At 44.1% G+C, this 26,540-nt stretch overlaps 1 protein-coding gene across 8 annotated transcripts in view; it reads left to right on the forward strand.

Moving 5' to 3' along the window:
• The window catches only part of PPP1R12B (protein phosphatase 1 regulatory subunit 12B), a 125,616-nt gene that overhangs the window by 40,002 nt on the left and 59,074 nt on the right, over positions 1–26,540 (forward strand). For 5 of the 8 annotated variants that reach the window (XM_075776198.1, XM_075776197.1, XM_075776200.1 and 2 more), the window contains 10 exons: positions 1,471–1,615; positions 3,219–3,293; positions 5,789–5,868; positions 6,432–6,577; positions 10,873–10,982; positions 14,805–14,999; positions 15,809–15,891; positions 17,609–17,734; positions 23,543–23,728; positions 24,286–24,471. In XM_075776198.1, the coding sequence (XP_075632313.1) occupies positions 1,471–1,615; positions 3,219–3,293; positions 5,789–5,868; positions 6,432–6,577; positions 10,873–10,982; positions 14,805–14,999; positions 15,809–15,891; positions 17,609–17,734; positions 23,543–23,728; positions 24,286–24,471 (1,332 nt within the window). The remainder of the gene's footprint in view (positions 1–1,470; positions 1,616–3,218; positions 3,294–5,788; positions 5,869–6,431; positions 6,578–10,872; positions 10,983–14,804; positions 15,000–15,808; positions 15,892–17,608; positions 17,735–23,542; positions 23,729–24,285; positions 24,472–26,540) is intronic. The other 3 variants (XM_075776203.1, XM_075776201.1, XM_075776204.1) reach the window with 3 other exon arrangements.

A 26,540-nucleotide genomic window follows, 5' to 3' on the forward strand; every position in this document is an offset into this window, starting at 1 on the left:
CTTGCGTGGAATAGAAATCTCTCCTGAGTTTGAGGTGTTGGTCCTGTGGACTTTCAGAGGAGGTTTGTATATCCAGTACTCGTCAATGAAAGCTGTGTTCGCTGTGTGCAGGGTGACTGGTCCTGAGCTGTTACTCCTTGGCATTCATTGTTATAAACAGATCTCACAGAGAGCTGACGTTGTTTCACTCTTGTGTATTTTATGGCCACTCTGTAGGTTCAAATACAAAGCTTCATGACTTAAACCAAAGGGGCTGAAATCCAGGAGCTAGCTAACTCTCAAATGAGACGTGGAATTTGTCTGTGACCTTGAGTCTCTTAGCAGCTATGTTCCTCCCTTTTGCCAGCTGGAAAATCAACATAAAGTCAGCACCTAATTTAAAATTTCTTTCACAGAGAAACACACTGCTGCTATAGGATAACTGTGTTTTATTTAGCACAGTAACGCATCGGTGTAAGGGGTTTCAAAACTGTTGGTGCCATTCTGGGGTCATGCTGGATTTCCCTTGTCCTGCAGGACAGTGGAATGGATGATGGAATTTCCCACGATGAAAATTTTCAGTAGCAGTTTTACCAGACTTGCAGAATTCCCCTGGGATGTTCTTCAGTATTTAAGCAACTTGGATAACAGTCAGTTTTGATACGTGAGCCACTCACGTACTTTGATCTGATCGCTGGCGTACCAGTGCGCATATGTTTGTTTGGTTTTTAAATATTCAAGCTGCAGATGCTATGAAACACTACCGCACTGGGCTGATTGAGAAGGGAGTGGGTGGAAGGTGCCCAGCAGTGAATGTGATGCAAGGGTGTTCCCAGGCAGGTTCACTTGGGTAAGATTTGCTTTAACTGCGCAAGGACTAGTCTGCAAAAATGCAGTTTGGGTTCTTTAACCCAAATGTGGGTTATTTAACTCACAAATTTCACAGCTGTCAATCACAGTGATGTCACTGCTTCTTACCTGGCAGTCCTGCTGGCATCGTCTCCTTACAGATTGTTCCTGTGGCGTGGCCTTGTTCTCTGGTGGAACCAAGACTGAGCTCCGGTTCCCAACTGTCCTGTTCATGCCAGGTGCTGTGCTCGACTCCTCGCGATAGAGACGGCAGTCTGCAGAGCTGTCGTTTCTTTGCTTAGTGCCTGAGCAAGTCTGGTGCCTCTCAGCCCTTGGGGCAGGAGTTCAGACTGGGTCACTGATGCCAGATTAGAAATTAAGGTGTTCTCCCAGTTTAGGACATGCTGAAAGGGAACCTTATCAATTAGACACATTCCAGCAGGCTTTACAGCGAAGTCACTTTTCGTTTACTGCCCTTTTCTGTATCAGTTGCAGGCGCATCAAGTGGGATGTTGCTTAGGTGAATAAACAAGCTAAGAAACTACTGGCTTATTGTGACCAATGTTACGCTGTGGTGTGAACTCCTCCGTGTCAAGAACCCATTCTCGGGTGGGCAGAAATCAATATTGCTTCTTTCCGCAGGCTCTTGATCCAGGCTGGGTTTAACTTGAACGTCCAGGACAATGACGGCTGGACTCCGCTCCATGCTGCTGCGCACTGGGGAGTGAAGGAGGCTTGCTCCATCCTGGCTGAGGCTCTGTGCGATATGGACATCAGGAACAAGCTGGTAAGTATGCACGGATCTTGGCACAACTTCGGCTGTGTATTTTGTAGCCAGGTGAATATCAACTTTATCGCCTATCACTTGATCCAAGGCCACGACAGAGTTACACGGTGAGCAGTTCTCCTAGCATGTGTGCTGGAGCATTTAAAAATGTCAGAAAATAAAGAATCTTGACTGGATGAAGCAGAAAAGATTTCAAGTATTACTGGAAAAGATGGGTGATTAAACTTTGGACCAAGATTGTAAGAAAGGATGGAGGTTAATCTGTGTCCTCCTGTTTTAGTGTAATCCTGACAAATTAAACAACAAAAAAGACAGTCTTGGAGTGCAAAATAATATGCTAATATTAAGGTATAAGGACCTGGAAACTAGTGAATCCTTGAGAAACTGGCAGCTCTAAATCTTTCCTGTTCTACTATATTGGTCGTGAAAAGGGAAAGTGAAAAAATTGACTCAGATTTGTGAGAAATGAGTGAAGAAAAATAGGATGGAAGGAAAAAAAGGAGAAAAAAAAATCCTCTTCCATCCTAACAGAAGTTTTTCCTTGAAAGAGCCCCATGATTTTCAAGAGCTGACGTGTGCTTGTCCAGGGTTGTTCTTTGTGTTCCCCTCCCTGCTGCGATGCCCAGGCAGTGCCTGTGAACTGCTTCCTGCTGGGGCAGGGTCAGTTGTGCCGTGGCTGCTTCTGGGGGAGGAAATGAGGTTGCGTGTGCTTGAAACAGCACTGGGGAACGAAAGCAGGCAAGATAATTTGATAAGGGAAGTGTGGCACTGTATGGTTTAAGTGTATCTGTCTCTCTGGACGCCAATGTGCAAGAAATGGCTCTATGGAAGGAGCAGTTTTAGCGTGGTGAGCTCTTTGGCATCCAAAATACGGGGAATGTTTTCTGTCTGAAAAGTGCCATCCGGTGCTCTTCCAAAGTGTTCAGAATGCACGTGGGTTTTGTATTGTGCTTGAAAAGAAACACACACGCAGTTGTGTTTGCTGCATTACCTGCTCTTCCCAGTCGAGGATTGTTACCTTGCTAGGTCAGATGGCCAAGGAAACCCGTACTTATTTGATCACTAGCCATCAGGTTTCATTATATGTTGTTAATTAAATGGTTATTATAGCTTTAGTTACGGTGAAAATGTAACTGATTTCTTGTTTTGTGCCCCAGACTAATTTTTCTGCTTTATTTTGAAACTGCCAATGGATGTGCAAATGACTCCCACATTTTTGGGCCTGCTGATGACTGGCAGCCTTTTGGAGGTTCCAGTACACAATGATACAGTAGGACAGGTTGATCGCGTTCCTTCTCAGTATGAGAGTGTCCTTTCTAGGAACCTGGAAACTCAAATATATTAATCCTGGCTGTTAGATTTGAGCAGCAGCAATTAGGGAACTGCGTTTCATGGTTAAGGTTGCTCTGATCACGGATTGAGTCCTACCATCACTGTCGCATGGCCTTCCCTGCTCTGGGGTGACACAGAGCATCTGACTCAGCATTTGGGGAGGAAGCATGTGGAGCACGTTCACTTTTGTTCTTCACTGGTAAACAGTGCTTTTTTGAATATTAACATTATTCCATATCAGATATCCTCTTGTCTTCTCTCATTGCATCAGGGCCAGACACCATTCGACGTGGCTGATGAGGGACTAGTCGAGCATTTAGAAATGCTGCAGAAGAAACAGACTGTGGTGAGTTTCTGGCAGATCATCTTCCACCTCTCCAATTACCTTTTCACACACGGGTGTTCTTTAAGATGTATGGCATCAACAGGCGCGGGAAGCTGAGGCCCAGCTATTTTTTTTATGTTAGTCATTTGGAATCTTTTAATTACACCAATATTTTTAATAGCTAGAAATCTAGAACACTGGATGACTGCATCAAGAAGGTCAGTAGTGTGCTGACATGCAGAGTTACATAAACTGGTAAGGAATGTATAGTTCACATTTGGAATTGTTATAATTCTGCAGTTGTTTTTGTTAGCTGGCAAGCTCTCTGGCATCAAACTGCGCTTTTCTTAATGAGTGATTACTCAAGTCAACTTTGTGTTTGCATCCAAGGAAATATGCTGTCAGTGTTGAGAAAGAGATGTTACCATGTCTGCTTTTCTTACAATAGGGAGACTTTTGATTGAGCGAGGAGAAATTCTAAACTTCAGGGAATTCTGGACTAAAACAATTGGTGATATTAACCATAATAAACCATATTGAACTGCCATTTCATAATGCCATAGAGATATTGGAAGGGGTTATAAGCAGAAAGTTGGCATAAAAAAGGAAAGCAAAAATATATCTTGCTCAAAGGAAAGCCGGTCGTCAAGCCAGAAAGTTGGTTTTGGATTGCATTTTTTCCTATTTCATATCATCTATTCAATTACCTCATTTGGGTGCTTCCAAAAAACAAACCAACCTTCTTTAAAAAAAAAAAAAAAAAAAAAATCAGTAAGTATCATTTAAAACATGAGATTCAGAAACAGACATAATGAGAGCACTGCTGATAAAACCCAGTAAAGTATTTTGAGGAACTGACAATGTGGGTGGGAGAACTCAGGCTCTGATCATAACACAGCTGCTGTCATCCTTAAATAGCATCCGTAGCATTCACAGAAACTTTTTAAAAATTAATCAGCTTCTCCCTAAATGAGGTGTTGATAAATACTATCAGTGTTGTATTTTGGATTTCCTCCTATCTCACTACCCCAGGATGCTGCAGATAACTGCACTCCTCAGAAGAAAAAGCAATGACAAGAATTGTTTTGGATGGGTGCTAGCCAATTTTTAGGCCTGCTTCACAGGGGCTAGCAACCCCTCTTGTTCTCTGTATAGTAGCACTTATATGAAGGCCTTCTCCATGTATTAAATTAGTGTAGCAAGCTATAGTAGAACTAGGAAGAAGAGAAGAATCCAGATTTTATCACACTTTTTTTTTAGTGGATATGATTTTTTTTTTAATAGAAATGCCATTTTATCATGTGTCTTTATCATGTGCCATTTTTATCACTTAGAATAGAAAATGCACATTTGTGAAGGATGAAATAGGCAGTTCCATGACATTCCTCTGAGTACATTATTTCACTTTCCAAATGGCTCTCAAATCAGATTTTTTTTAAAAATCTAAAGCTTGTAGCAGAACAATGCACCGTCCTTGCTAAAAAAAATTGCTGCTGTTATGGGAGAGAAGAGGGGATTTTGTTTGCTGGAAGCAATTCACATGATTTGGGTTTGGATTTTTTTTTCCCAATCTCTGAATTACCTGTGAGTGGAGCAGGCTGTTTCCTGCCCTTCCCTTTGCTGCGCTCCAGCAGCTTGTTCTATTTAACAACATGGTGTACCCCAAATACTGGCTCTTCACTGGACTCCATGTAGCTTTTCCTACATTCAGAATTTGCAGAGCTTTTGCTTCTTGTGCCTGGTGTCAGCTGCTATCAAAAGAGAAAGAACAATTAGGCTAGACATGACCCAAAGAGGCAGCCTTAGAAGTGAGCCTCCAATTGCCATCCCTTTTTCTACCTCAGCTGTGTCTGTGCTTCTAGAAAGTACTGAAACAAATATTTTTGGTTACTGTTTTGTCCATCAGCGGTGACAAAATTAATACTGCTGCTCTCTGGGCAAAGCATGTCAGTTGTTGCCCTGATCACAGGTATTGTTGTGCGATGACTTTGGCTGGCATTTGAGAGATTTGCGAGGTGACCCATCCTCGTGGGAGATCTGTCGGTTGCCTGTACAGGGCCTATTTGAATGCTTTCCTCTCAGAGCAAGTAAATAATAGCTACAGAAGCAGCAGATTTGAGTCCAGCCTGATTTCATGGGCGTACAAACGCACGTGGACAGACCTCCAGCACTGTGTCTGCATGGGCAGATGCAGGGCAGTATGGTGGAAGTCAGGATTTGACTCTGGATCTCAGCAGGGACTGCTGCGGACTTCTGTGAAGGTTTTATTAAATTCCAGCTTGAGTCTAAGGACGTGCTGAGTGTGTAGCTGTGCTCTTATGGAGGTCTAGTCCAAGACATCCAGTGCTCTTGTAGATGGGCATCTGTTGAATTGGCTTGTTAAACAAATCCACAGTATTTTTCATCTAATGAGGTTGGGATGACCTTATGCTGTGGTAATTATCAGATTGTGCTGAGGTGGCTTGTTAAGATGTCTCTTTTCATTCTTTCTCCAACCTACTTGGACTTTTTGACAGTTGCGAAGTGAGAAGGAGACGAGGAATAAGCTAATTGAAGCCGACATGAACGGCAAGCCTCAAAGCGGACTCTTCACCAAGTACGTTTCTTTTCTCTTCGTTGAAAAGAAGCTGTGCAGAGTGTAATGGGAGGCCAGCTTCATCTGTTAGCAGTCAGCTGGCCTCAGCTGGTTTAAAATAGTTTACTGCTGTTCATGTTCATTTCATGGTTTCTTTTAAATTTGAGCTCTCTTAAATACAATTTTAGCTGTTTCCTAACCAACCCACTGAATGGTACAATAGGGAGTTGGGCCAGTGCTTGGTTCCCCAGCTTCTGCTCTTGCCAATGATCAATTTTGGGCTGAGAACTGCATCTTTGCAGTTGCACGGAGTCGTACAGCCCAGCTGATGGGTTGTGTTGCACTAGGAAAAGTGACACCACATTTTTTTGGACCGAGAAATGCTTGCAAATTTAGGAAATGTGAGACTGGCATTGGAATCCAGTCAAATGGGCAGCGCTGGAAGTGCTGGGACGTTGAGTCTGTAGATGGATTTTGTCCTTTTGCTTGTTCTATATGTAGCAAATCATGTCTATGTGTTCCTCAGAAGTAGAACTCAGAAATAACTCGCTCACCTGGTAGTCCTTAATTTCTGTATCTTGCAGCAAGGAGAAGATTCTTTATGAGGAAGACACGCTGAAGTCCATGGAAATGGAGGAAGAGAACAAGGACTCTAGCAGTTCTAGTTCTGAAGAAGAGGAAGAAGCTGAAGAAGATGAAGTTTCAGAATCAGATGCTGAAAAGGAGTCAGGTAAGACTTAGTACAGTCTCAATTTAATAATTAGCCTAGCAATTTTAGGGGAGCAGTTTGAGAACTGCTTTTTTCTTTTTGCTTAGTTGTTAAAGACATCCTGAAAGTCTTACTTCCAGTGTGTATGTATAGAATATGGAGAACTCTGTACATAGTGCACTGAAAAATCTGATCTAAATGCTGAATCCCAAGTCAGCATAAGTTTTTAAAAAAAAAAAAAAAAAAAAAGCTGCAGATAGTATTTTAATTTCTACTTCCAGCTCACTTGAATTTAAGGTAACACATTGTTCGCAGGTTGTTCTTAAACAGTAGGTTTTTTTCTCGTTGGCCAGGATGAACACGTCAGTTACTGCAAGATGGTAGAAATGCAATTGAAGATGTAGGAAGGTAATAGCCTGTTGTGTTTGGATCAGAGAAATGAAACGAAAGGCTGAAGCTGTTCTGTGTAATTGTGGAGATGAGGAACTTTTTTCTGACACGTATAATAATTGCAGAACATAGTGGAAAATAAGGATTAAGTACATCGAGTCATGTTAGCCTTTACATTATAGCATATTGCTGCCATCCTACTTCCTATGTATCAGTCTCATTCTTTTTCCATAAATTCTAAGGCTTCCTTAATTAGTTTAAACAGCATGTATGTGCAGCACAGAAAGTTTAAATAAAGCTACTTAATTTTACAGTAAGCCAAGACTTACCTGTACTTAATTTTTCTGCAGAGAGAGATGGATCTTGGGCTATGATGTGTTAAATGGTTAAACTACTTTTAACATCAGCTTACTTGGCCTATATCCCAATATACTAATAAATAAGTCCTTACAGAGAAGTGTATTTTGAAGTTTTATCCTGCTTCTTGTGCCATTAAAATTGTCACCTGCATTCCAGTTGTATCAATTACGATGTTTATCGCAGCATGAGAAGTGTTGAGAATCCTGGCTGGTCTTTGCAGAGCTGGTAGTTACAGAAGCTGTTTGGGTATGACAGTATCACGCTGAAATAATGTTTTGGCTTTTAAATCAAGCAAATGTAGTGGAGAAGTCAGTGGTAGAAACAGGCATGCAGTAGAAGTCACATTTATTTGCTCGATGAATCAGGGTTTTACTAGACAGCAGCCCCGTATAGCTATGGGCCAGTTCTTGTGAACATGGTAGGAACTTGACCTCTAACGTACATATAGCTATAAGAAGTAGAGCCACGTGGTGTTTAACTGATTTGGGAACAGCAAGGAAAGTGCTGCAGCACTCAGCATTACATTTTGTGTCTTTTTATTGAATTAATTCACTGAGCCAAGCCCGTTATACTAATCTATTTCGAACCACTAAAGCTAAAACAAATTGAAGACAAAAAGCATTCAAGTAATGATTAAGCATCAAGCTTCAGGCTTTGTTACCTGTGCACTCCTTTCCGAGAGAAGTTATTAGCTCCTTTGAGAAATTTCAATCGGAATTGAAACCTTACCTTGTAAACTTCTCAAATCTCTAATAAAATGAACATGGAATTGGCCAGTTGGATGTAGACATAGTCGTCGGTTGTTGTGAATGGGGCGTGCGTTTTCGGAACTCAGGGTTCAGGAGATAACAACATCAGCCCACATGGAATAGGAGGACTCCAAAGAGAAGTAGGGATGAAAATAGCTTTTCATAGAAAATTCTAAATGTCACAGTATTACTAGTTTCAAACACAATCGTAAGAACAATTATGCTTTATTATCTGCTAGACATTTTAAATGCTTGGATGGATATAGGAGACATGGTTTTGAAAACATGGAAATTATTTCCTTGTTACTCTTAATTTTCTTCTGAGATTTAATATTCACATTATTTTGTAAGTCTAAGGAGTCCTGGACAGATAGAAGATGACTGTTGTCCTAAAGTGTTCAAAGTCCAGATGAAGGGGAAAAAAAAAGCCAAAATATTGTTATGAGTGATCTTTTTAAATTAAAAAAACCCAAAACTCCTTTGGTAACTGAGCATAAGGCAGGACAAAGTAGAAGCTGGCAGTATAATACAGAAATTTATTTTGAGGTATGTTTTGAAGGCTCTCAGGTTGTGATAAATTTGTGGAATTTGCAGAGACTGTGGGAGGAGAAGAAATTTCAAGAGGTGAGCAGTGAAATTGTTGGAGTGCTTCAGGGAATACCACGTTTCTTACGATCTGTAAGAAATATGTGTTCTTCAAACAAAAGAAGCTAATTGCAGTAATGTCATTTTATTCATCTTGAGGACAATTAACAATTTGGCATTGGGTTGTATATAAAAAAGAGAAAGATCAGTATAAAATTCCATGGTCGTTATCTGTGCTGGTAGCTATTATGATAGGTAATTATTGTGAATTAAAGCAGGCCAGGGAAACTTTCAATGTTTAAAAAACCAAACCAAAACAAAAAAAGAAAGTCCCCAAAAAACCCTTAAAAAAAATGACATTTATGCCAAATTCGAGAACTAAATTTTCAGTCTCACCAAATTTGTGTTGGGGAGATTGAGCTAATCCTGACCTGTTTGCCTTGATTGGATTTCATGATGTTTACTGCTGAAATTTTAGTAAAATAAAATGTGGGATCCTCCCCTGTGGACAACGATGCCTGTGGTCGTGCAGTCTCACGCTGCCGGTACAAAGTCCTTTTGCCTGTCCTTCTCCTTTTGGTCACATTGCTCACGGTTAGAGTTCTTGCCAACCTGTCATTACCACTTAAGCTTGTGCCCTTATAATTAGGCTTGACCTTAAAAGTTGACCCGTGTACTACAGAGTTCCCGAACGGGCTCCCAGTCACCGTCTAGCCCAGCCTGTAAAGCCTGCTGGCTCTCTGGCCAGGTCTCTTCTCCCCTTCCTGCAATGTCGAGGATTCTCGTGTGTTTTACAGGCTTTATCCTCAAGAAATCGGCAAATGGCAAGCATGTAATTTTTTTTGTCTGCGTGGATTTCCACAGCCTGCTGAATGCCGAGTCAGGGCTGCAAGGAGCAATGGGTAACCTGCTGCCCCTTCCTAAAAGAGCTGTTTGGATGGGGAACGCACCTGCGCGTTAGGCTCAGGAAATGCAACGCTCTGTTTAGGTGACTTTGGAAGTTCTGAGAAAACACAAAGCGAGGGAAAGGTGGCTGAGACTTCAATATCATGCACACCTTCCTAGGGGAGGTGCATCTTTGTCTCTAATTCTGGATCTGTTAGTCCTGCTAACTGCCTGTTGTTTGTAAATGTTTCTCTTGGCTTGCTCTTTTCTGTTTTCCGTGTCCTTTGAATCCTGTATTCTAGGAGTGAGAACATTTGTTTCAGAAAGACTGATCTTCATGCTCCAAGGTGCCGTCCTCGCAGATGCTCCGTACCAAACCACTTTTTATATGTAATAGAAAGTCTTTGTTCACTGCACGTACCTCATTTGCTGGTGCTGTTTGGGTGGTTACACTTAAAATGACTTTGTTTTTTCAAAACCATGACTCTGTGAGGCACTCATAGCTGCAAGAGGAGAACGTTGTTTCGTTGGTGTAGGTGCATCATTTCTCAGGCACCTTGCATGCGGCTGTGTTTGGTAAATAGTCTGTCGTAGAGCCCTGTGCACTCCGGTCAATTGGACCTATTACATGAGACATAGTTTCTGCTTACTCTCCCCTGGTAGTCTCTGGTGGATGTTCTTATGTCAAGCATGGGGCATATATTTAAAAAAAAAAAAATAGTACTGGAGGATTGTACTTGTCTAACAAGCAGGGAGCCAGCTGTGAGCTGTGCTCGTGTTGCCTTAGCTTGCTTTGAGTCCTGTTAAAGATTTTTTTTGTTGGGAATCAGTCCTAGCTTTGTGTAGAAAAAAATGGTTTTGCTGTAGAAGACCAGAAATTCTGCTCGCCGACATAAGCAACTGCAGCAGAACCATGCACTGAAATCCACCACCAGGGCCACTCGGGACGTGTGCTCTGATGCGTCCTCCTGTACGATAGCAGGAACGGCACGTTCTGCCTTTCTTCCTGAGTGTTACAAGGGAAGAACAGTCCCTGAGAGGAAACAAAGTTGTGAATAAAAAAATCTGTTTGTTTTCCATAAGGTGCTTTCTGCAAAGATTTTGCTTGTCTGTGGGGGTGAAGTTCAAAAGCTTTGCCTGGCAAATGTCTCCATTTTTTTTAGTAAGTAGAGAGCCTCCTTGCTGAAAGCCCTGGTTAGCCTTGGCACTGACATCATCTTTACAATTTAAGGCATACCAAGGTCACAGCAACTCTGAACTCAAGTTAGCGCACACTGTGCTTGTAAAGAAGGGCCTTGGAAGTGCAATACTGAAACACTTGGTTTCTCTTCTTGTTTAAAATTGTAGAAAGGAAGGAAGAGCCCTTTGCCAACCACTCCAGCCATGAAACCAGGCCTAGCATCACTGAGCAAATACCACCACCCGAGCCCAACTCCTTCACTGCATCTACCAGAAGAGTAAGTGAATTTGGAATCAATGGGGACTCCAGCAGAGCTTGAAAGCAGTAGGTTCTTCTGGGAAATGGGTGCTCTGAAACTGATTTTCAGAGGAGTTGTAAGATGTGAATTTAGGAAAGCATGATAGTATGCAATTTTGATAAAGATGCCGTGTTAACAACAGCGTAGGACTGGCACAGAGGAGAATGTTTGTACGATAAGGTTCCTCTTGAATCTCTTACCCTCTGAAGCAAATTGCACTGTTGACAGGAGAGACCCTGAGTACCGCAAGTGCTTTGTGTCGCTGTCAGCTCTGAGATAGTCGGTGCCAATCTCTTACCAGCAGGAGATCTTTCACCAAAGCTGGTTCCTGCTGATGTATCAGCAGTGAATTTGGCATCATCATCTAAAGTGCCTCCGACTTGCCAAACTCCATTGGTTCACTGGCATGATGTTACGGCCAGAGGATGAAGTTTGCATCTGACTAGATAACTAGGCTATGTAAGCTTTTTAAAGGTGAAGTAGAGTTACTGAAATCTTATCTGAATTCTCCAGCTCTCACGTCACTCAGCTAGATGGCACCAGGAGACCCTGTGTTCTGCTGAGGACTGGTGTCTTAGGCTTCTGGTTTCTTTTTGCACCAGAATACAGAAGACAGCTATACAATGCAGGCACTTTGCAAAGGTCTGAAGCACTAGGTAGATGTTAGAGGGAACACGTTTCTTGCTTAACATGGGTTTTTTTATTTTTGACGTGCTGCTCAGTCTAATTTCTCGTCCAGATCAAATGAAATAGAGCTCCTCTGGGCATTGTTCAACTCGGGCTGACTTGGCAGGGGAAGTATTAAAGGTAGAAGGATACCGGAAAGTGTGAGCACTTCACCTTTTCCCAGCTGCAGAGTATTGTTCTCACTTACTTGAGCTGTTTAACCCAGAATAAGGCTGTTAGGGTATAGAAGAGGATCTATGTGCAAAGCTGTTATTAATTTGAGCTCAATCACTCAAGATCAGCTACTTTACCTCTTCTTACATGTTTGATTCTTCTGTAACTCTCTTTGTCATATTGGGTTTTATATGAGTGCTTGTGTTGCCCTCCATTTGTGGAGTTATTAGTATTTGCTGTTCCTGTGTTCAGAAATTACAGAAGGCAGCTTTTACTGTGGATTTGAGCTTTCTCTGAGGAAAGTGTCAAAACTACATTAAAGTGTTAGAGCTCAGTAGACTGGAAGTGTTAGGATTAGTGGAGTACAGTGATTAACTCTGTGCATCTGCATTAAAATAACATTAGCTAAGAAACACTGCTAAAATACTGCAGTGATAGTTTTACCTTTGCAGTCTTGATTCAATGAGTTAGAGGGCAGAGATCCCCAGTAGCTTCATTTATTCTGGATAGTGTCGGATGTTTTGTGTTATGTAGAATATGGTATAATAATGCTTGTATCAGCTTTGACCAAAAGCCTTGTCTACCCAGAATCCTGCCCTTGACAGTGACCATCAGAAGATACTAGGGAAGACAGAATCTAGCTGGACTGCTCTCCGCTTTCTAGCGATTTGCATTTCAGGGACTGGCTGAACCTGTGCTATTTTTTGTATTCAGTACCCCCAGTTAGACTTTTTCTCTATGAATTTACGTGGTCGCTTTTTGAGTGCTCATGATGTTTGGGATCCTATAATGTCCAGTGGCAAAGGGTTCTTCAGCTTCATTACATATTGTACAGAGCTTCCCACGCCTGTTTCTTTAAGCCTGCCAGAGGCTGGTTTTGTTTGCTGCCCCTACTTCCTTTAGGGGAAGGAACAAGGAATAATTGATCCTTATTCACCCTTCTGTGTGCCACTGAGGGTTTTGTGTCTCTTGGTCATATCTCAGCCTGGAGACTCCTGATACACTGAGTAACTCTTCACACAAAAGCTGTCTTGCTCTACTTGTTCTTGTTGCTTTTCTCTGAATCTCCTCCTCACCTTCTTCTATGCTGCTTTTGAGCTGTGGAGCCGAGCTGTGCGTGATAGCAAAGGTGTCATCGTACCCTGCAGTAACACAGAGGCGTAGTGGTGTTGTGTTTCATATTCTATTCTTTTCCAATCATTCCTAATGTTTTGTTTGCTTTATTTCCTATACAACTTGGTGTTGAGCCCCTGTCTTTGTAGAATTCTCTCTGGTGGTGCCCAGGCTCCATTCCTGAATGGCAGTAGGCATCTTTTTTGTAAGTGTAACTAAAGTTGTACATTTAAGCAGTTGTATACTTGAGGAATAACATATGCTTGTCAGAAGTGCGTCATGTAACAAAAAGCACTAAGGTCCGTTCTGTAGCGTGCATAGAACATGCAGTTACCTGACTGTAGAAAGGCTTAAGCTGGAACAGGCCTCTGCAAGCGTGTAGTCCAACCTCTTGCTCGAAGCAGGGCCAGCTTCAAGCCTATGCCATGTTGCTCTGAAGTACTTGAGCTCAGCTGAGTATTGAAAAGTCTCTGAGGATGGAGATGTCCCACTCTCTTGCTCCCTGTCCCAGCGCAGCATCGCTCCTACCAGGAGGTATGTCTTCCTTCATGTCATTTGGGATTTCCCATGTTCAAACTTGTGTCTGTTCCTCCTTTTCCTTTTGCTGTAGGCTGTTGAGAAGTCTGGTTCCATATCCTCTGTGAACTCCCCCCCAAGTAGTAAAGCAATTAAATCCTTTCTTTGACTTCCCTTTTCCATGCTGAACAAGCCAGATTTCCTCAGTCTCTCCCTTTACGTGTTGTGCGCTCCAGCTCCGTGATGATCTTCACAGAATATCCTGAGTTGGAAGGGACCCATAGGGATCATCGAGTCCAGCTCCTGGCTCCATACAGGACCAGCCAAATCAGAGCATATGACTGAGAGCATTGTTCGGATGCTTCTTGAACTCAGTCAAGCTCGGTGCTGTGACCACTTCCTTGGGGAGCCTGTTCCAGTGCCCAACCACCCTCTCGGTGAAGAACCTTTTCCTGATATCCAACCTAAACCTCCCCCATCGCAGCTTTGTGCCGTTCCCTCGGGTTCTATCACTGCTCACCAGAGGGAGGAGATCAGCGCCTGCCCCTTCGCTCCCCTCGTGAGGAAGCTGTAGGCTGCAATGAGGTCTGCCCTCAGTCTCCTCTTCTCTAGGCTGAACAAACCAAGGGACTTCAGCCTCTCCTCATACATCTTCCCCTCTAGAACCTTCACCATCTTTGTTGCCCTCCTTTGGGCACTCTCCAATAGTTTTATGTCCTTTTTGTACTGTGGTGTCCAAAACTGCACGCAGTACTCGAGGTGAGGCCGCCCCAGCGCAGGGTGGGACAATCCCTTCCCTAGACAGGGCTGGCAATGCCGTGCTTGATGCACCCCAGGATACGGTTGGCCTTCCTGGCAGTTTGGGCACACTGCTGACTCTTAATGGCTTCTCCTGGCCTCTGTCCAGTGTGATCTGTGTAAGGGTTTTATTTGTGGCTAGTCCCAAAGGAGTCAATTACTTTTTTTTGGGTTTCTGCCTTTTTTTGAATAGTTCTCCCTCCTTAAACAGGTGCTAATAAAAGCTTCGTTGTTCCTTATATTCTTTTTGCAAAGCTGGAGGGCATTGTGTAGGCAAAGGGAGCTGCACAATGACACAAGACTTCTTTTGTCATCTGTCCTTGGGGATGAGGGCACCTCAGCAGTTTGCATCCCCGTGAGTTCACCTTGAGCTATGTCGTGTAATTAAAGCTAAGCAGGAAATCAAAGTGACACCATACTACGTTTACAAGTGTAGCCCAGCAAAAATTTGGGCTTGTTGAAACGTTTTCAGAACTTAGATTGTGCCTTGCGGTGCTCTTACTTCTTCCAAATGTCTCTTTTTCTCTTCTCCAGTTCAGTTGGCTCAGCAAGGCAGACGAGCAGAAGGATGAGTCACCTTCATCGTGGCGGCTGGGACTACGGAAGACAGGCAGTCACAACATGTTGAGTGAAGTCGCTGCTACTCGTGAGGGGCAGAGAGATAAGACTTCTATCTATCGTTCTTCATCAAGTCCTCGGATATCTGCGTTATTAGACAACAAAGAAAAGGTTTGGCTTTCAGCAAAGATGTTTGAGCAGACTTTGCCTTACAAGTTTAAGACCCTTTCCCTTTTGTTTTGAGTTATTGCTGGGTTTTGTATCCATAACAAACTTAGGCCTCTCTCATTCTCTCTTCTTTTTTTCTTTTGAAAATTATTCCTACCCTATCAGTTGTCCTTGCAGAACTGAAGTTTGATGCCCCTTTGGCCTAAATCCTGCTCCGTTTGGAGTGGGCTGCCAGTGAACAAGGACTGCCGGTCTGGCACAGCCCATTCTTGACCAGAAAATATCTAAGCCAGACAGTAGCACATCCTGCAGTGGTGATTCTCCTTCACTGTCATCTGTATGGATTCCTCCTGTATCCACCAGCTGTAGTCGTGACTCCCATCCCGCACAGTCACTGGCTGTAACTTTGCTGCCCAGGGTAAATGCCTCATCCCTGGAAACACTCAAGGGCAGGGTGGACAGGGTTCTGAGCAACCTGATCTAGTTGAAGATGTCCCTGCTTGTTGCAGAGCGTTGGACTAGGTGACCTTGAAAAGTCCCTTCCAACCCAAACTATTCTATGATCCTATGATTTATAAGTAGTTCTGGTTAGAAGCTGCTTTTATTCACTAGCGTGCTCTTCAGGAAATCCTTTTCAGAACTGATGCTGTTATGCTGTGGTATGTGTTGCCCAAGAAAATGCCTTGAACCAGTTGTCCTTAGACAGGAAAATGCTTTCTTAGTTGAAGAAATTTGAACATGAATTTAGTTGTCACAGAACGTGCTGGAAGTGTAACAGACATGCAACTGAAGTACTTGTTCTGCTTCACCAGGATAAAGACAACAAGAACTATCTTGCCACAATAGCGCCCAGAAGACTAAGCAGTACGAGTGATATAGAAGAAAAAGAAAACAGGTGAGACTGAACTTAACGCTCCACTTCTGTTCTGGCGATAGTTCCTCCGGAATACCTTTTTTCTATATTCATGCTTCATGTATTTTCTCAGCATTCGCAAGTACACAGGAATTCACAATATCAAGAGCGCTCTCTGATCTATAAAAGTTCTGGTACGTGTCTTTTCATTTAGGTGAGCAGGGCAACAGGCTGGTTTCTTCCCCCTGAATTCACATACGTATGGTATCCATCCAGGAAACTAGATTTATGCCTATTTTTTTTCTTTTATATGCAAGGTGCCTCATTTTGTAGCTGGCACCTACTCTTGTACTTGTGTCACTTGCTCAGTAGTCACCTTTGGTCCCTTTGACAGTCAAACAGCTGTCACTGTTTGACTCACTTGAGTCTGTGAACTCTCTCGTGTATGGACCTGTTTCCGTCACAGTGAAATCGGTGAATCTGTGCAGTTGCCCCTGGACGGAATCACAGTATAAATGGGATAAATATCTAGTCTCTCAAGATATAGTTGAGGAGCTAATCTCTGCACGCAGGTTCTGCACGGTTTGTGCTAGGAGGAGTAACATTTGAGCTCAGCCTCATTTCCAGCCACTTCCACGGTCCCGGTAGAAAGGCACATACAGAGAAGTCATTGTGAACTGTAATTGTTGTGAAGAAGTCACGGCAGATGACCACCCTGAGAGAATTTCAGCACGGTTTCAGATTCTTTGCTGATCTTTTGCTGGCACTTCCCCGCTGCGTTCTTGCTTAATCTCAGCCAGTCAGTGTGATTTGGAGTTTAGCAGACAGTTTGTGTCTGCTGATAAGCTGGAGCGGTTTTGGCAGTGGCTGGGATTGAGTGGCACATCCAGCTGACTGCTGCTAAGTGTCCTTTGCTTGGGGAAGTAGGGAATGAGGAGAACTGGCCTGCATGAACAGATGGTGCCCAGATGTACTGTGTAGTACTGATTTTTCCCGATATTCTTTCCTTTCAAAACAGCTGAGTTTTACCTCACAGAACCCACAGGTGTCTGAAAGAGGCATCAGCATGGACATGGCAATTGCAAATTGAAAAATTAAAAATAATTGCAGGCTGACAAGGGAATGGATTTGTGTTGTGTTACTAGCTCGAGGTCGTGTCCAAGACCAGAAAAGAATAGGACGTGTGTGTATTAGGAAAAGGAGCCCTGATTTCAGATTACTATGATAAACAGGACTACTAGTAATTTATTGATAACTTGTCACATAGTTTTAGATTTTGCCAAATATTTTGTTTGTTGTTTTCTGCTGCTAAGTATAGCAAAGGATTTGCCGTACTGAATTGCTTTACTGTCATTGCCTGGATACCTCAGAGAATAAAAACTTCCCCTGCAGTCGCAATATCTGTCTATTTATGTAATGTTGTTTGATAGAGGGTGGCAGAGAGAATATCAAATGATGTTATTTAATGTTAAATTACTTTTATTGACAATCTAAATTTCAATTGCAAGTTTTCTGACTAAAAAGGATCTTGTTCCTCTTTAAGCAAGACATTACATCCTCTGGTGGTTCTTAAGTAATCCAGCTGGCAGTAACACAGACTGATGGTGAGGCCAGAAGAGGTGGTTCAGTGAGTTGTCTCACCTGTGAGCAGCAGTGCATGTAGGTGTAAGGAATTATTTGTGTTCTGGAACCATAAAGGAGCTGAAAGCAGACTCCAAAAGTTTTTTCCAAACAAACCCTGTGCTCTCTCCTGCTTTAGAGAATCAGCTGTTAACCTGGTGCGGAGCGGCTCCTACACCCGGCAGCCGTGGAGGGATGAATCAAAGGGAAACGAAGCTCCCCATTCGGGTGCGCCTACTACCTACGTATCTACTTACTTGAAAAGGTATGTCCAGTTTCTTACACGGATTCCCAGGCAGTCAGATCTGCTCTTAACGCACCTCCCACACTTCAGCCTTCTGCTTGCTGCTTACTGCATCGGTGTAACTGGCCTTGGGACCCTCTTCTGCTGAGAGCAGGAAATAAAAATTAAGATTTGCTGCCATTTGTCACGCTAAATAGTATTTTTAAAGGCCATTATTTTTGTTGATTTGTAAAGTGCTGAACTGAATTTAAACACTCTTGTTCACATAATTCAAATGCAAAGTGTTTTCTGAGTTTTATGCTAGTATTATGGTTAGATAATAAAACAAAAATTGATCATAAAAAGAGAATAAAGTAATTACAGTCTGAAAGCATTGTTCAAATAGATATTGACAGGTAAGTCGTAGCTCATTTCTAATTTTGGTTTATATTAGTCCATGTTTATGGCATCATTATCAGAAAAGTGACAGAGTTCTTGTGCATGACTTACAGCACTTGCTACCGAGTAAGACTGATGTCGCCAACCATTTTCTTATGGCAGTAAGGAAGCAGTTTCTACACAGTGTATGTGAAATTTTAGAGGCTGATTGCTGGTAAGCTAGGCAGGCGGAATCAGGAAGGCAATCCTGAGCGTAACTTCTTTAATTGGCAGTATCTTTTACCCCTTTGGAAGGCAGAGACCCAGTTTCTTTGAAGTACCATGGCTGTCTCTGAATGAGGTGAATGAATGCCCTGCTCTGTTAACGCAAATAATCCGTTACTGGGTTTTCATCTCAGTGGTGAGAAAGAGCAACAGCCCTTTGTACAGAGTACAGTTCCATCACCTCACCTTTATTTTAGCTAATGCCGAAAACCATCAAAACAGCACGTGAAAAAAGCAGAAATACTTCAAGGTTTTAGATTGTGTTTCACCAAATTCTAGACCCTGAACAAAATAAGTGTCCTGAAGATGGAACAATTGCTTGAGGTATCTGGGGAGAGGCGGATTTTTTGTGTTCTAGGACTTAGGTTGGTAGAGGTAAGTTGTGCTCGAGGATGTGTCTGTCCAATTGCCGAGCATGTACAGTCCCATTTCCACAAAAGGTGAAACAGCCACGTCCAGCAGTAGACTTCTTCTGATCTGCTGATCCGTTCCGGTGACTTCACATCTATCCTGGGACATGATGACAGGCCAACCTCCATAGCTCGTCTCTCTAAAGGCAGTCCAACAAGCCGCAGCTGATTACATTGGAAAAATTTTGCCTCTTGCAGCTGGTGTGCCTTACTGTTCCCTAGTCTGAGAGACAGTCCAGTCATTCACATGGCTGTCCATTGAAATTTTACAAACATTGCCTGTTTATCTCAGCTAATCCAAACCCAGACTTAGTATTACATTTGCAGAGTTGTACTGTATTTTCTTGGTTAAACTATACAGAGACCAGTGAAGGTTTTGGCTTGCAGAGGTATTTTGCTAATACCGATTTCTTGTCACAAAGGCTGAATTCTGGCCTTTCATGGGAGAGTGTTGGTTTACAGCAATTACAGAGAATAGCTTTGCCAGGTAGGAATAAAGTGTACTTTTTTAAAAGAGATCAATGATTTTGCATTTTAAGTACGAATAGTAAAATCATGATCAATTTGGCATCTATCACATACGGTTTTCTACAGGAGAGCACAGAGAAATTAAATAAAGAGTCGTTATAGAATCCCACATTGGTTTGGTTAAGAAGGGACCTCAAAGCCCATCTAGTTCCAACCTCCCATCCATGGGCAGGGACACCCTCCACCAGCCCAGGTTGCCCAAAGCCCCATCCAACCTGGCCTTGAACACTGCCAGGGAGCCAGGGGCAGCCACAGCTTCTCTGGGCAACCTCTGCCAGGGCCTCAGCACCCTCACAGGGAAGGATTTCTGCCTCACATCTAGTCTAAATCTCCCCTCTTTTAGTTTAAACCCACTCCCCCTTGGCCTGTCACTCCCTGCCCTTGTCACCAGCCCCTCTCCAGCTTTCCTGGAGCCCCTTTAGGGACTGGAAGGGGCTCTAGGGTCTCCCCGAAGGCTTCTCTTCTCCAGGCTGAACAACCCCAACTCTCTCAGCCTGTCTCCATAGCAGAGGTGCTCCAGCCCTCGGATCATCTCTGTGGCCTCCTCTGGACTCTCTCCAACAGCTCCGTGTCCTTCTTGTCCTGGGGACCCCCGAGCTGGACGCAGCACTGCAGGGGGGTCTCACCAGAGCGGAGCAGAGGGGCAGAATCCCCTCCCTCGACCTGCTGGTCACGTTGCTGGGGATGCAGCCCTTATCAAACCTCTGATTTCTCCCAGCCTTGTGCATCAGCCTCTAAGACAAGGAAGGGAACCTGGTTGCCTGTTAAGGGTAAAGCTCTTTGTCATTTCCAAGTATTAACAAAACTCTGAACACAACTCCGAAAGATAAAAGCTCATTCTGAGAGAGGAAGAATAAAAGTGAACATGACATACCTGGATATTACTGAGCAGATGACTTCTGTACATCTGCATTTCTCCTTTACCTTAGCATTTAATTAATCTCCATAAAGATGCCTAGTTATGTTCTATAAATGCTTTATATGACCCCCCAAATAAAGAGTAAACAACAGCAATAAATCACCTTAAGATGTTGAAAATGGCTTTTCTTCTAAAAGGGAACAAAATAACTTGCAGCAATGTTGCAAGTGTTCTTCAGCTTTAGTTGAAGCAAATGTTAAAGCTCTCTCTGTAATGGCAGTGACTGTCATTCATCCGCTTTCTGTATGAGTGTACCACTAGCCCAAAAATTCCCAGAACCTTGTGTGTTCTCTGTTTTAATGCATATTGGCCTTCAGACAGCCAGTTCACTTCGCCTGTATATTAAAGGATTTGGAGGAACACTGGCACAGCAGATTGAATTAATTCAGCATCCTTCCTTTGACATCACCCGTAAGTGATGCCTCACGGGAAGGGATCACACACACCAGAACGAAATCATTTTGTCACACAGTTAGCTTCTCCTTCATTTTACATATTTGCACCTATGCCTTCTTACTGGTTTTGTTCACGTAAAAACCATCACAGGGAGTCAGGCCAGCAGTCCATGCAGACTGTTTCTGACAGCAACTGGTTTAGAAGGACAAGTTGCAAAGGCTGGGAGAACTTGAGAGCACTCTTCCACCTCCCACACTCTCCTTGCTTCCAGCAATCGGGAATGTCGGAGCCAGGGGTTATACTTAACCATTGTTCTTAATAGCCACCGCTGTGGGCAGCTTCCATCAGCAAATCCGATTTTGATCTCTGCCACACCCCATGGCAGTGTGTTAAAATAGTTACGTGTTTTGTGCAAACCTTTTTTATTACTATATGTGGAAACTTTTTAAGGTTTTTAAAATTTTGAATTCTACTTGCCTTAGCTGTTTTCGGAAGTATTTCTTTTTATTGATTTGAAATGTTGCTTTCCGTTTCATTGCTCGTTCCCTGATGGTTATGTTATGGTGATTATGTTAGGGAACAAGTAGCAGTGTGCTGGTGCCATTTTTTATTTCTAATGTTGAATTCTTGAGCATAAATTCATAATCATCCCTTTTACAGATTCATATGAACACAGCTGTTAATTAACAAGACTCCTCGGCTAACCTTTTTCTTGCAATTTTCTGGTCCTGTTCAAACCCAACGTGAACAATTGAATAACTGCCTTAGAGTCCCCCTCAGACTGTGCAGTGCCACCCATGGGGGTGACAGGGTGGGGAGGTGAACCCCTGCGGGGCTGGCAATGCCTCGGCTCCCTTCTTGCGAGCAGGAGTGTGCGCGCGGTGCCCCGGCACTACATTTCTCTGACCTAGGACGCGTGGATGTAGGAGCTGCCCAACGCGCTCACCGTGCTCTTTTCCCCCGTTCCTCCTCCTCCCTCCCCTCTCGGCTCCCCCACACCTCTGCTCTCCCAGGCACCTGGTGCTGCTTCCATCCTCTTGTCTCCCCTTTTCACCCATTACCTTTCGTTTCTGCAAGACTGTCCTTATCAGGTCTTACTTTATAACCCTCCCACGTCCTCCCTTCCTGACTAGGTTCCTTCTCTTTTTTGCAGCCACCCCTCGTGCCCAGCCTCTCTGCCTTGGGCTCTCCTAGGATGGTGCCACATCAACCCTGCTCCCCCCCAGGGCTGCCGCCACCTTTTCCCCTGCCGCTCCCCTTGTTCCTTCCCCTGCGCACACTCCACTCTCCTCATCGCCTCAGTACACTCATTTCTGCGACTTCACGGCTGCTTGCTCTGCGCGCCCGCACCAGCCAGGCTGAGCTCCCTGCTCTCACCCTGCTCCCAGCCCGTCTCCAGGGCTCGGCCTTTTCCTCTGGTGCAGAGAGCCAAGAAGGGAGGCACTTGCTTCCCACAGCACTTCCTGCTCCCCAGGGCTCCGGGCAGGGGCCGGCTTTCCAGAGAAAGCTTTGTTTAGGGTCCGGTGGAGGTTGCTACCTGGTGACAATAACTTGCTTGTTCCCTTGTGACCTGGACGTGGCAAGCAGCCATTGACTGAAGAGCCCAAATGTAAGGTTCCTCCCTGTGGAGGCCTTCCAGGATGCCCGTGCTCTCCTTTGGCTGTCTAGGGACCAGCTGCTTGTCCTGGGCTGGCTGGGGGCCTTGGCATATCAAACTGATTTGGAAGTTGGGTGCCTGAGTGAATTGGACTGGATCCTTCCTCCGACCTCCCGTCCTTGGCTGTTGTCCTGACCCTTTCAAGTTTTATTTCAGCCTTGGGCCGCTCTCTCCAACTCTTGCTCTCGTGTTGACTTCCAGTTCCAGTCTGTTGGCCCTGGCTTTCCCATAAACCTGCAGGTCTTTGTCCCGGTCTGCTTTTCCTCTAGGTCAGCTTTTATTCCTGGTGCAACCACTTTTCTCCGTGTGAACTGGCATGGGAGTTTTTTGGATGCAGGAGGTGAGAGGCAGCCTTCCAGCCTTTAATCCTGCAGACAGCCCAGTCTGACCAGTAGCAACCAGGAATACCAGTTGCTGGGAAAGGTGTGGCAGGGCCCTACATCATGCATGCATGCTCATTTGCTCTGTGCAGACAACGAGCAGCCTGTTTACGGGGCTCTGGCACATGCACTAAGATCAAGTCTGGTTTTAGAGGTGTGCAACTTCTCCCACGTAGGGTAGATTTTCTCTGAAAAAGCGCAAGACTACATCCTCGTATGAGAGCCCTTCTCCTTCTGTCTCTTCTCCAAAGTATGAGCACTTAAACACTTACAGCTTTTTTGTAGTAATGGTTTTAAGGGTTTTGTTTTAAACTGGCAAAATATGGATTTCCCCTTCTCGTTCTTGAGTATTTTTTGGATAGTTTTGCTAGCTATTTTCCAGAAATACAGAGTTTGTGCCAAACATGCCTTAAAGAAAATTAAAGTCTGAACTGATCATCTTTGCCAAAGCTTTAAGCCACTGAAAACAAGTTCTTAAAACTGGAAGTCCTGGGCATCCTTAGGAGGTGATGCAGCCAGACCTGCTTATGTCACTCTCTCCTTCCCTGCTTTAAGCAACCTCATCCTTGCTCACTGTTTCTACCTCTCCCCAGTGCACAGGGGTGCTCTGTGTGTGCTGCTTTCACTGCCATCAGGTTTTTCCCTTCCCTGTTCTTCACCAATTCACCTCCACGCTGTTCTTCTCTCAAGAAACTGAGCTGGGCTTAGCTAAGAGGGGCGCTGCTAGCGCTAGCCTGCCTGAGTGACCTGCAGCAACTCCAGCATACTCTAATCTCCTTGCATACGTTTCGCTAAGATGTAATACTTGCTCCCTTCCCACTGAGAGCCCAGCTGTGGTGAATGTTCTGTTGAATATTTACTGTGCTCTGAAGGACGTGATTTTGTGATGTTTTACAGTGCTTCATTTGGTAGAAGTAGTGACCTCAGCAGTCCCTACATTTCAGCCAGTCGCAATACATCTCTAGCTACCTCACCCACTACCATTGGTTCATCTACCTCACTGGGCACCCCGTGGCAACCTGTCTCTTCCTGTCCCACATCTCTCGGTGCGAACACTACTGCATCAGCCCGCCAGTATACCAGGTAACGGCTCACAGCTGAGATAACGCTGCAGAAATCAGCATTTGGGTTGGAAGTTCTGAATTCCGGAGTGGATGATGGATTGGAAGTGCGCTTCCATGCGGGAAGCGCTGCTAAGAAATCCCAGAACGGTTACGTTGGACAGTTTCAGTCGTATGTAAGCACCAGCAGGCAGTTAACAGCCCGTATGTGACCGTAGCTTCTTCGCGCGCTGGAGAGGCCAGTTGTGCCCTCTTGCTGCCCTGTTAGAGACACGACGTGTTGCTCAGGCTGCCCTTGGGCGTGCAGTGTACGTGGGCTTGGAGCTCTTGCCTTCTGCTTGTTCACCAGGTACATTTTCTAATCATTTTTGCTACAAACAGGGATGTGAAGACTGAATTCCTCCTGCTTATTCTTCTACAAGTTTTTAAAAGCTCATTTTAATGTGTGCTGTTCTCTACGAAATCTAGAATGAGTCTAGAATGAGGAGAATGAACTGTCAGTGCTCCCTCAAGGTGGCTGGTCTCGGTCAGCAGTTGAGTTCACTTGCTTTGCTTTCCGTTATGTCTTCTCTATTTCAGAGCCCCTTTCAGGCAACAAACTGATTCTGCTGTAGAGAAAAATACAGAGGGCATCTCTGCTAGCACCCCCCTAGGTGTAATCACAAATCGTGCTATACTCGGCTCTGCTAATGGTATTGCGAATGCTGGTGCCGCCTCAACTACAGGAAAGGACTTCTCAGCTGAGGAAGCCAGGGAGCGCAGAAGGTTAGTGAGCAGAGTGCCGGTGTGTGTCGGTCCTCCTCTCTGATCAGCTCTCATGTGGTGGTGATGGTGGGGGTGCAAGAACTGTTTCTTAGGTGCTACATGGAGTTACAGGCTGCCGCCCCTGCTCCATCTTAAGGTTTTGAACTGAGTCATCACTGGCTTGTAGGTTAAATTTAGTTTCATAATTTTCTACTTGTGTTTTCAGCATCTCAGCCTTTTTCTTCAGTAGTCATCTCAGCTACTAATCTCAGTCCCTAAGGCCTCTGTGCAGAGGGACAGACAGCCCAGTAGCCGCTTGCAGTAGGTTCTGTAACATGAATCCCATCCTTAAAAGAGCGTCGGACTGAGACACGTTAAGAGAAAATCCGTCCCTCTGATTCTGCTCAGCTAAGTTTACATGTGCCCCGATGGAGACATCTGTGCTGCAAAGTCCCCAAGATTCCCTCTGCAGTTAGTGGGGGGAAACAAACATTCTTGGAGTATGTAGATGTGCGATGTGGGAGGAGATGGACTGCGCGCCAGCAGCATGCATTTCTTTCGATTGACTGTAAAGAAAGACTTAGCTCAGAGGCAGAGGTCTGCCACGTGCAACTGAGGCTATTCCAGCAGTAGCAGCATTTTGAATTACTCTGAATCTAGCTGGTGGTATCTCTTTCTTATCATATGATGTTATTTTAAGACTGGGGAAATATAAACCTAGGGTAGCCGGTGCTCTTTTCAAAGGAAATTTACAGTTTGCATTTAAGTACAGAATATCAAATGATCTGTATTTATTCCTGCAAACAGGTTAACTTTTGCAAAATCTGTCTCTTCTCATGGCGTCAATGAAAGTAAATGGTAATAAATAAAATGCAGCTATGAACTGTATTTCTAACTAGCAACCAGGTCATGGAGTGTTTTCAGTGATTAGATTCTTCCAAACTAAAATAATAACTTCTTAAAATACAGACCTTCCTGAGTGGAGATCGTACTCTGACATGTTTTAAATGGCCTGAAGCGAAAGGATGTGAAAAGCAATAATGGAAATTATCAGCTTGCAAAGGTAAAGGTGGTGGAGCTCAGCAGTGCCACATAGTCTGCAGTCAGCTGCGCGCCCTCTCTGTGGAGGGAGGACATGCTTGCTGCGAGCCTCTCCTTGCTCCAGCTGCAGCAGATCCAAGAAAGAAGGTGGTCTGTGCTATTTTGAAAGTACTCAAACTTTTAATGCGGTTTGGGCTTTTTTTCTTCTTTTTTTTCCAGATCTAGCACAGGGAGTGCTTTAAAGGTATCGCAGGCATTCTGGATGAGCCACGTTCGTCAACCCTGTATGCAGGGACATAATTTGAAATAGCTACTGCAGAGTACGTTTGTCTGTAAGAGCACTCACATTTAATACTGGGAGTGCTTCTGTATGCTCCTTGTGATTTTGCTAGGGGTCAGTTGGCTTGGTGTCATTTGCAATTGAATTGAGATGAGCTGCCAAAAGATACTCCCGGTGCAAAGGGAGATTGTGTGAAAGAGGACACAGTGAGTATTGTGCTTTCAGTTCACACTTCAGACCCTTTCACGACAGTGTGTCCATTTTGGCAAGCCCAGAATCAAGTTGCAGAAGCTTTAGATTCTTCCCTGGAGAAGTGGGGAAAAAACCCACCAGAGTTTTGGCACTGCCTGCAGACAGGGGACTTGACTGTGATAGTACTTGTAGATGCCCAAAAGAGCATCTATTAATATTACTGCATTGGCATTTATTGCCGAATCAGTTTCTATAAATAATATAGGAGATCTGTGTAAGTCTCCTGCATTTTTATTAGAGAACCATCTCCTATGAATTATGGTAATGTAAAGAGAAACACCAGAAAATTCCTCCCACCTTTAATTGATGCTTTGAAACTACTGAGAGGGAAAAAAAAAGCACAGCAGTGATGCGTTATGCTTGTGGGTGGAGGAAACCTTATTTATGAATGTATGTTCTAACAGCAGGATATACTGACTGGGGAACTGCCTGCGCGGTTTGAACGAGGAAACATGGACCTAGAGAAACAGGAGAGGTCACCTAAATGGGAAAAGCTTATTTTGGAAGGAGACCAATT

Source organism: Balearica regulorum, chromosome 25, assembly GCF_011004875.1.
Source record: "Balearica regulorum gibbericeps isolate bBalReg1 chromosome 25, bBalReg1.pri, whole genome shotgun sequence".
NCBI lineage: Eukaryota > Metazoa > Chordata > Aves > Gruiformes > Gruidae > Balearica > Balearica regulorum.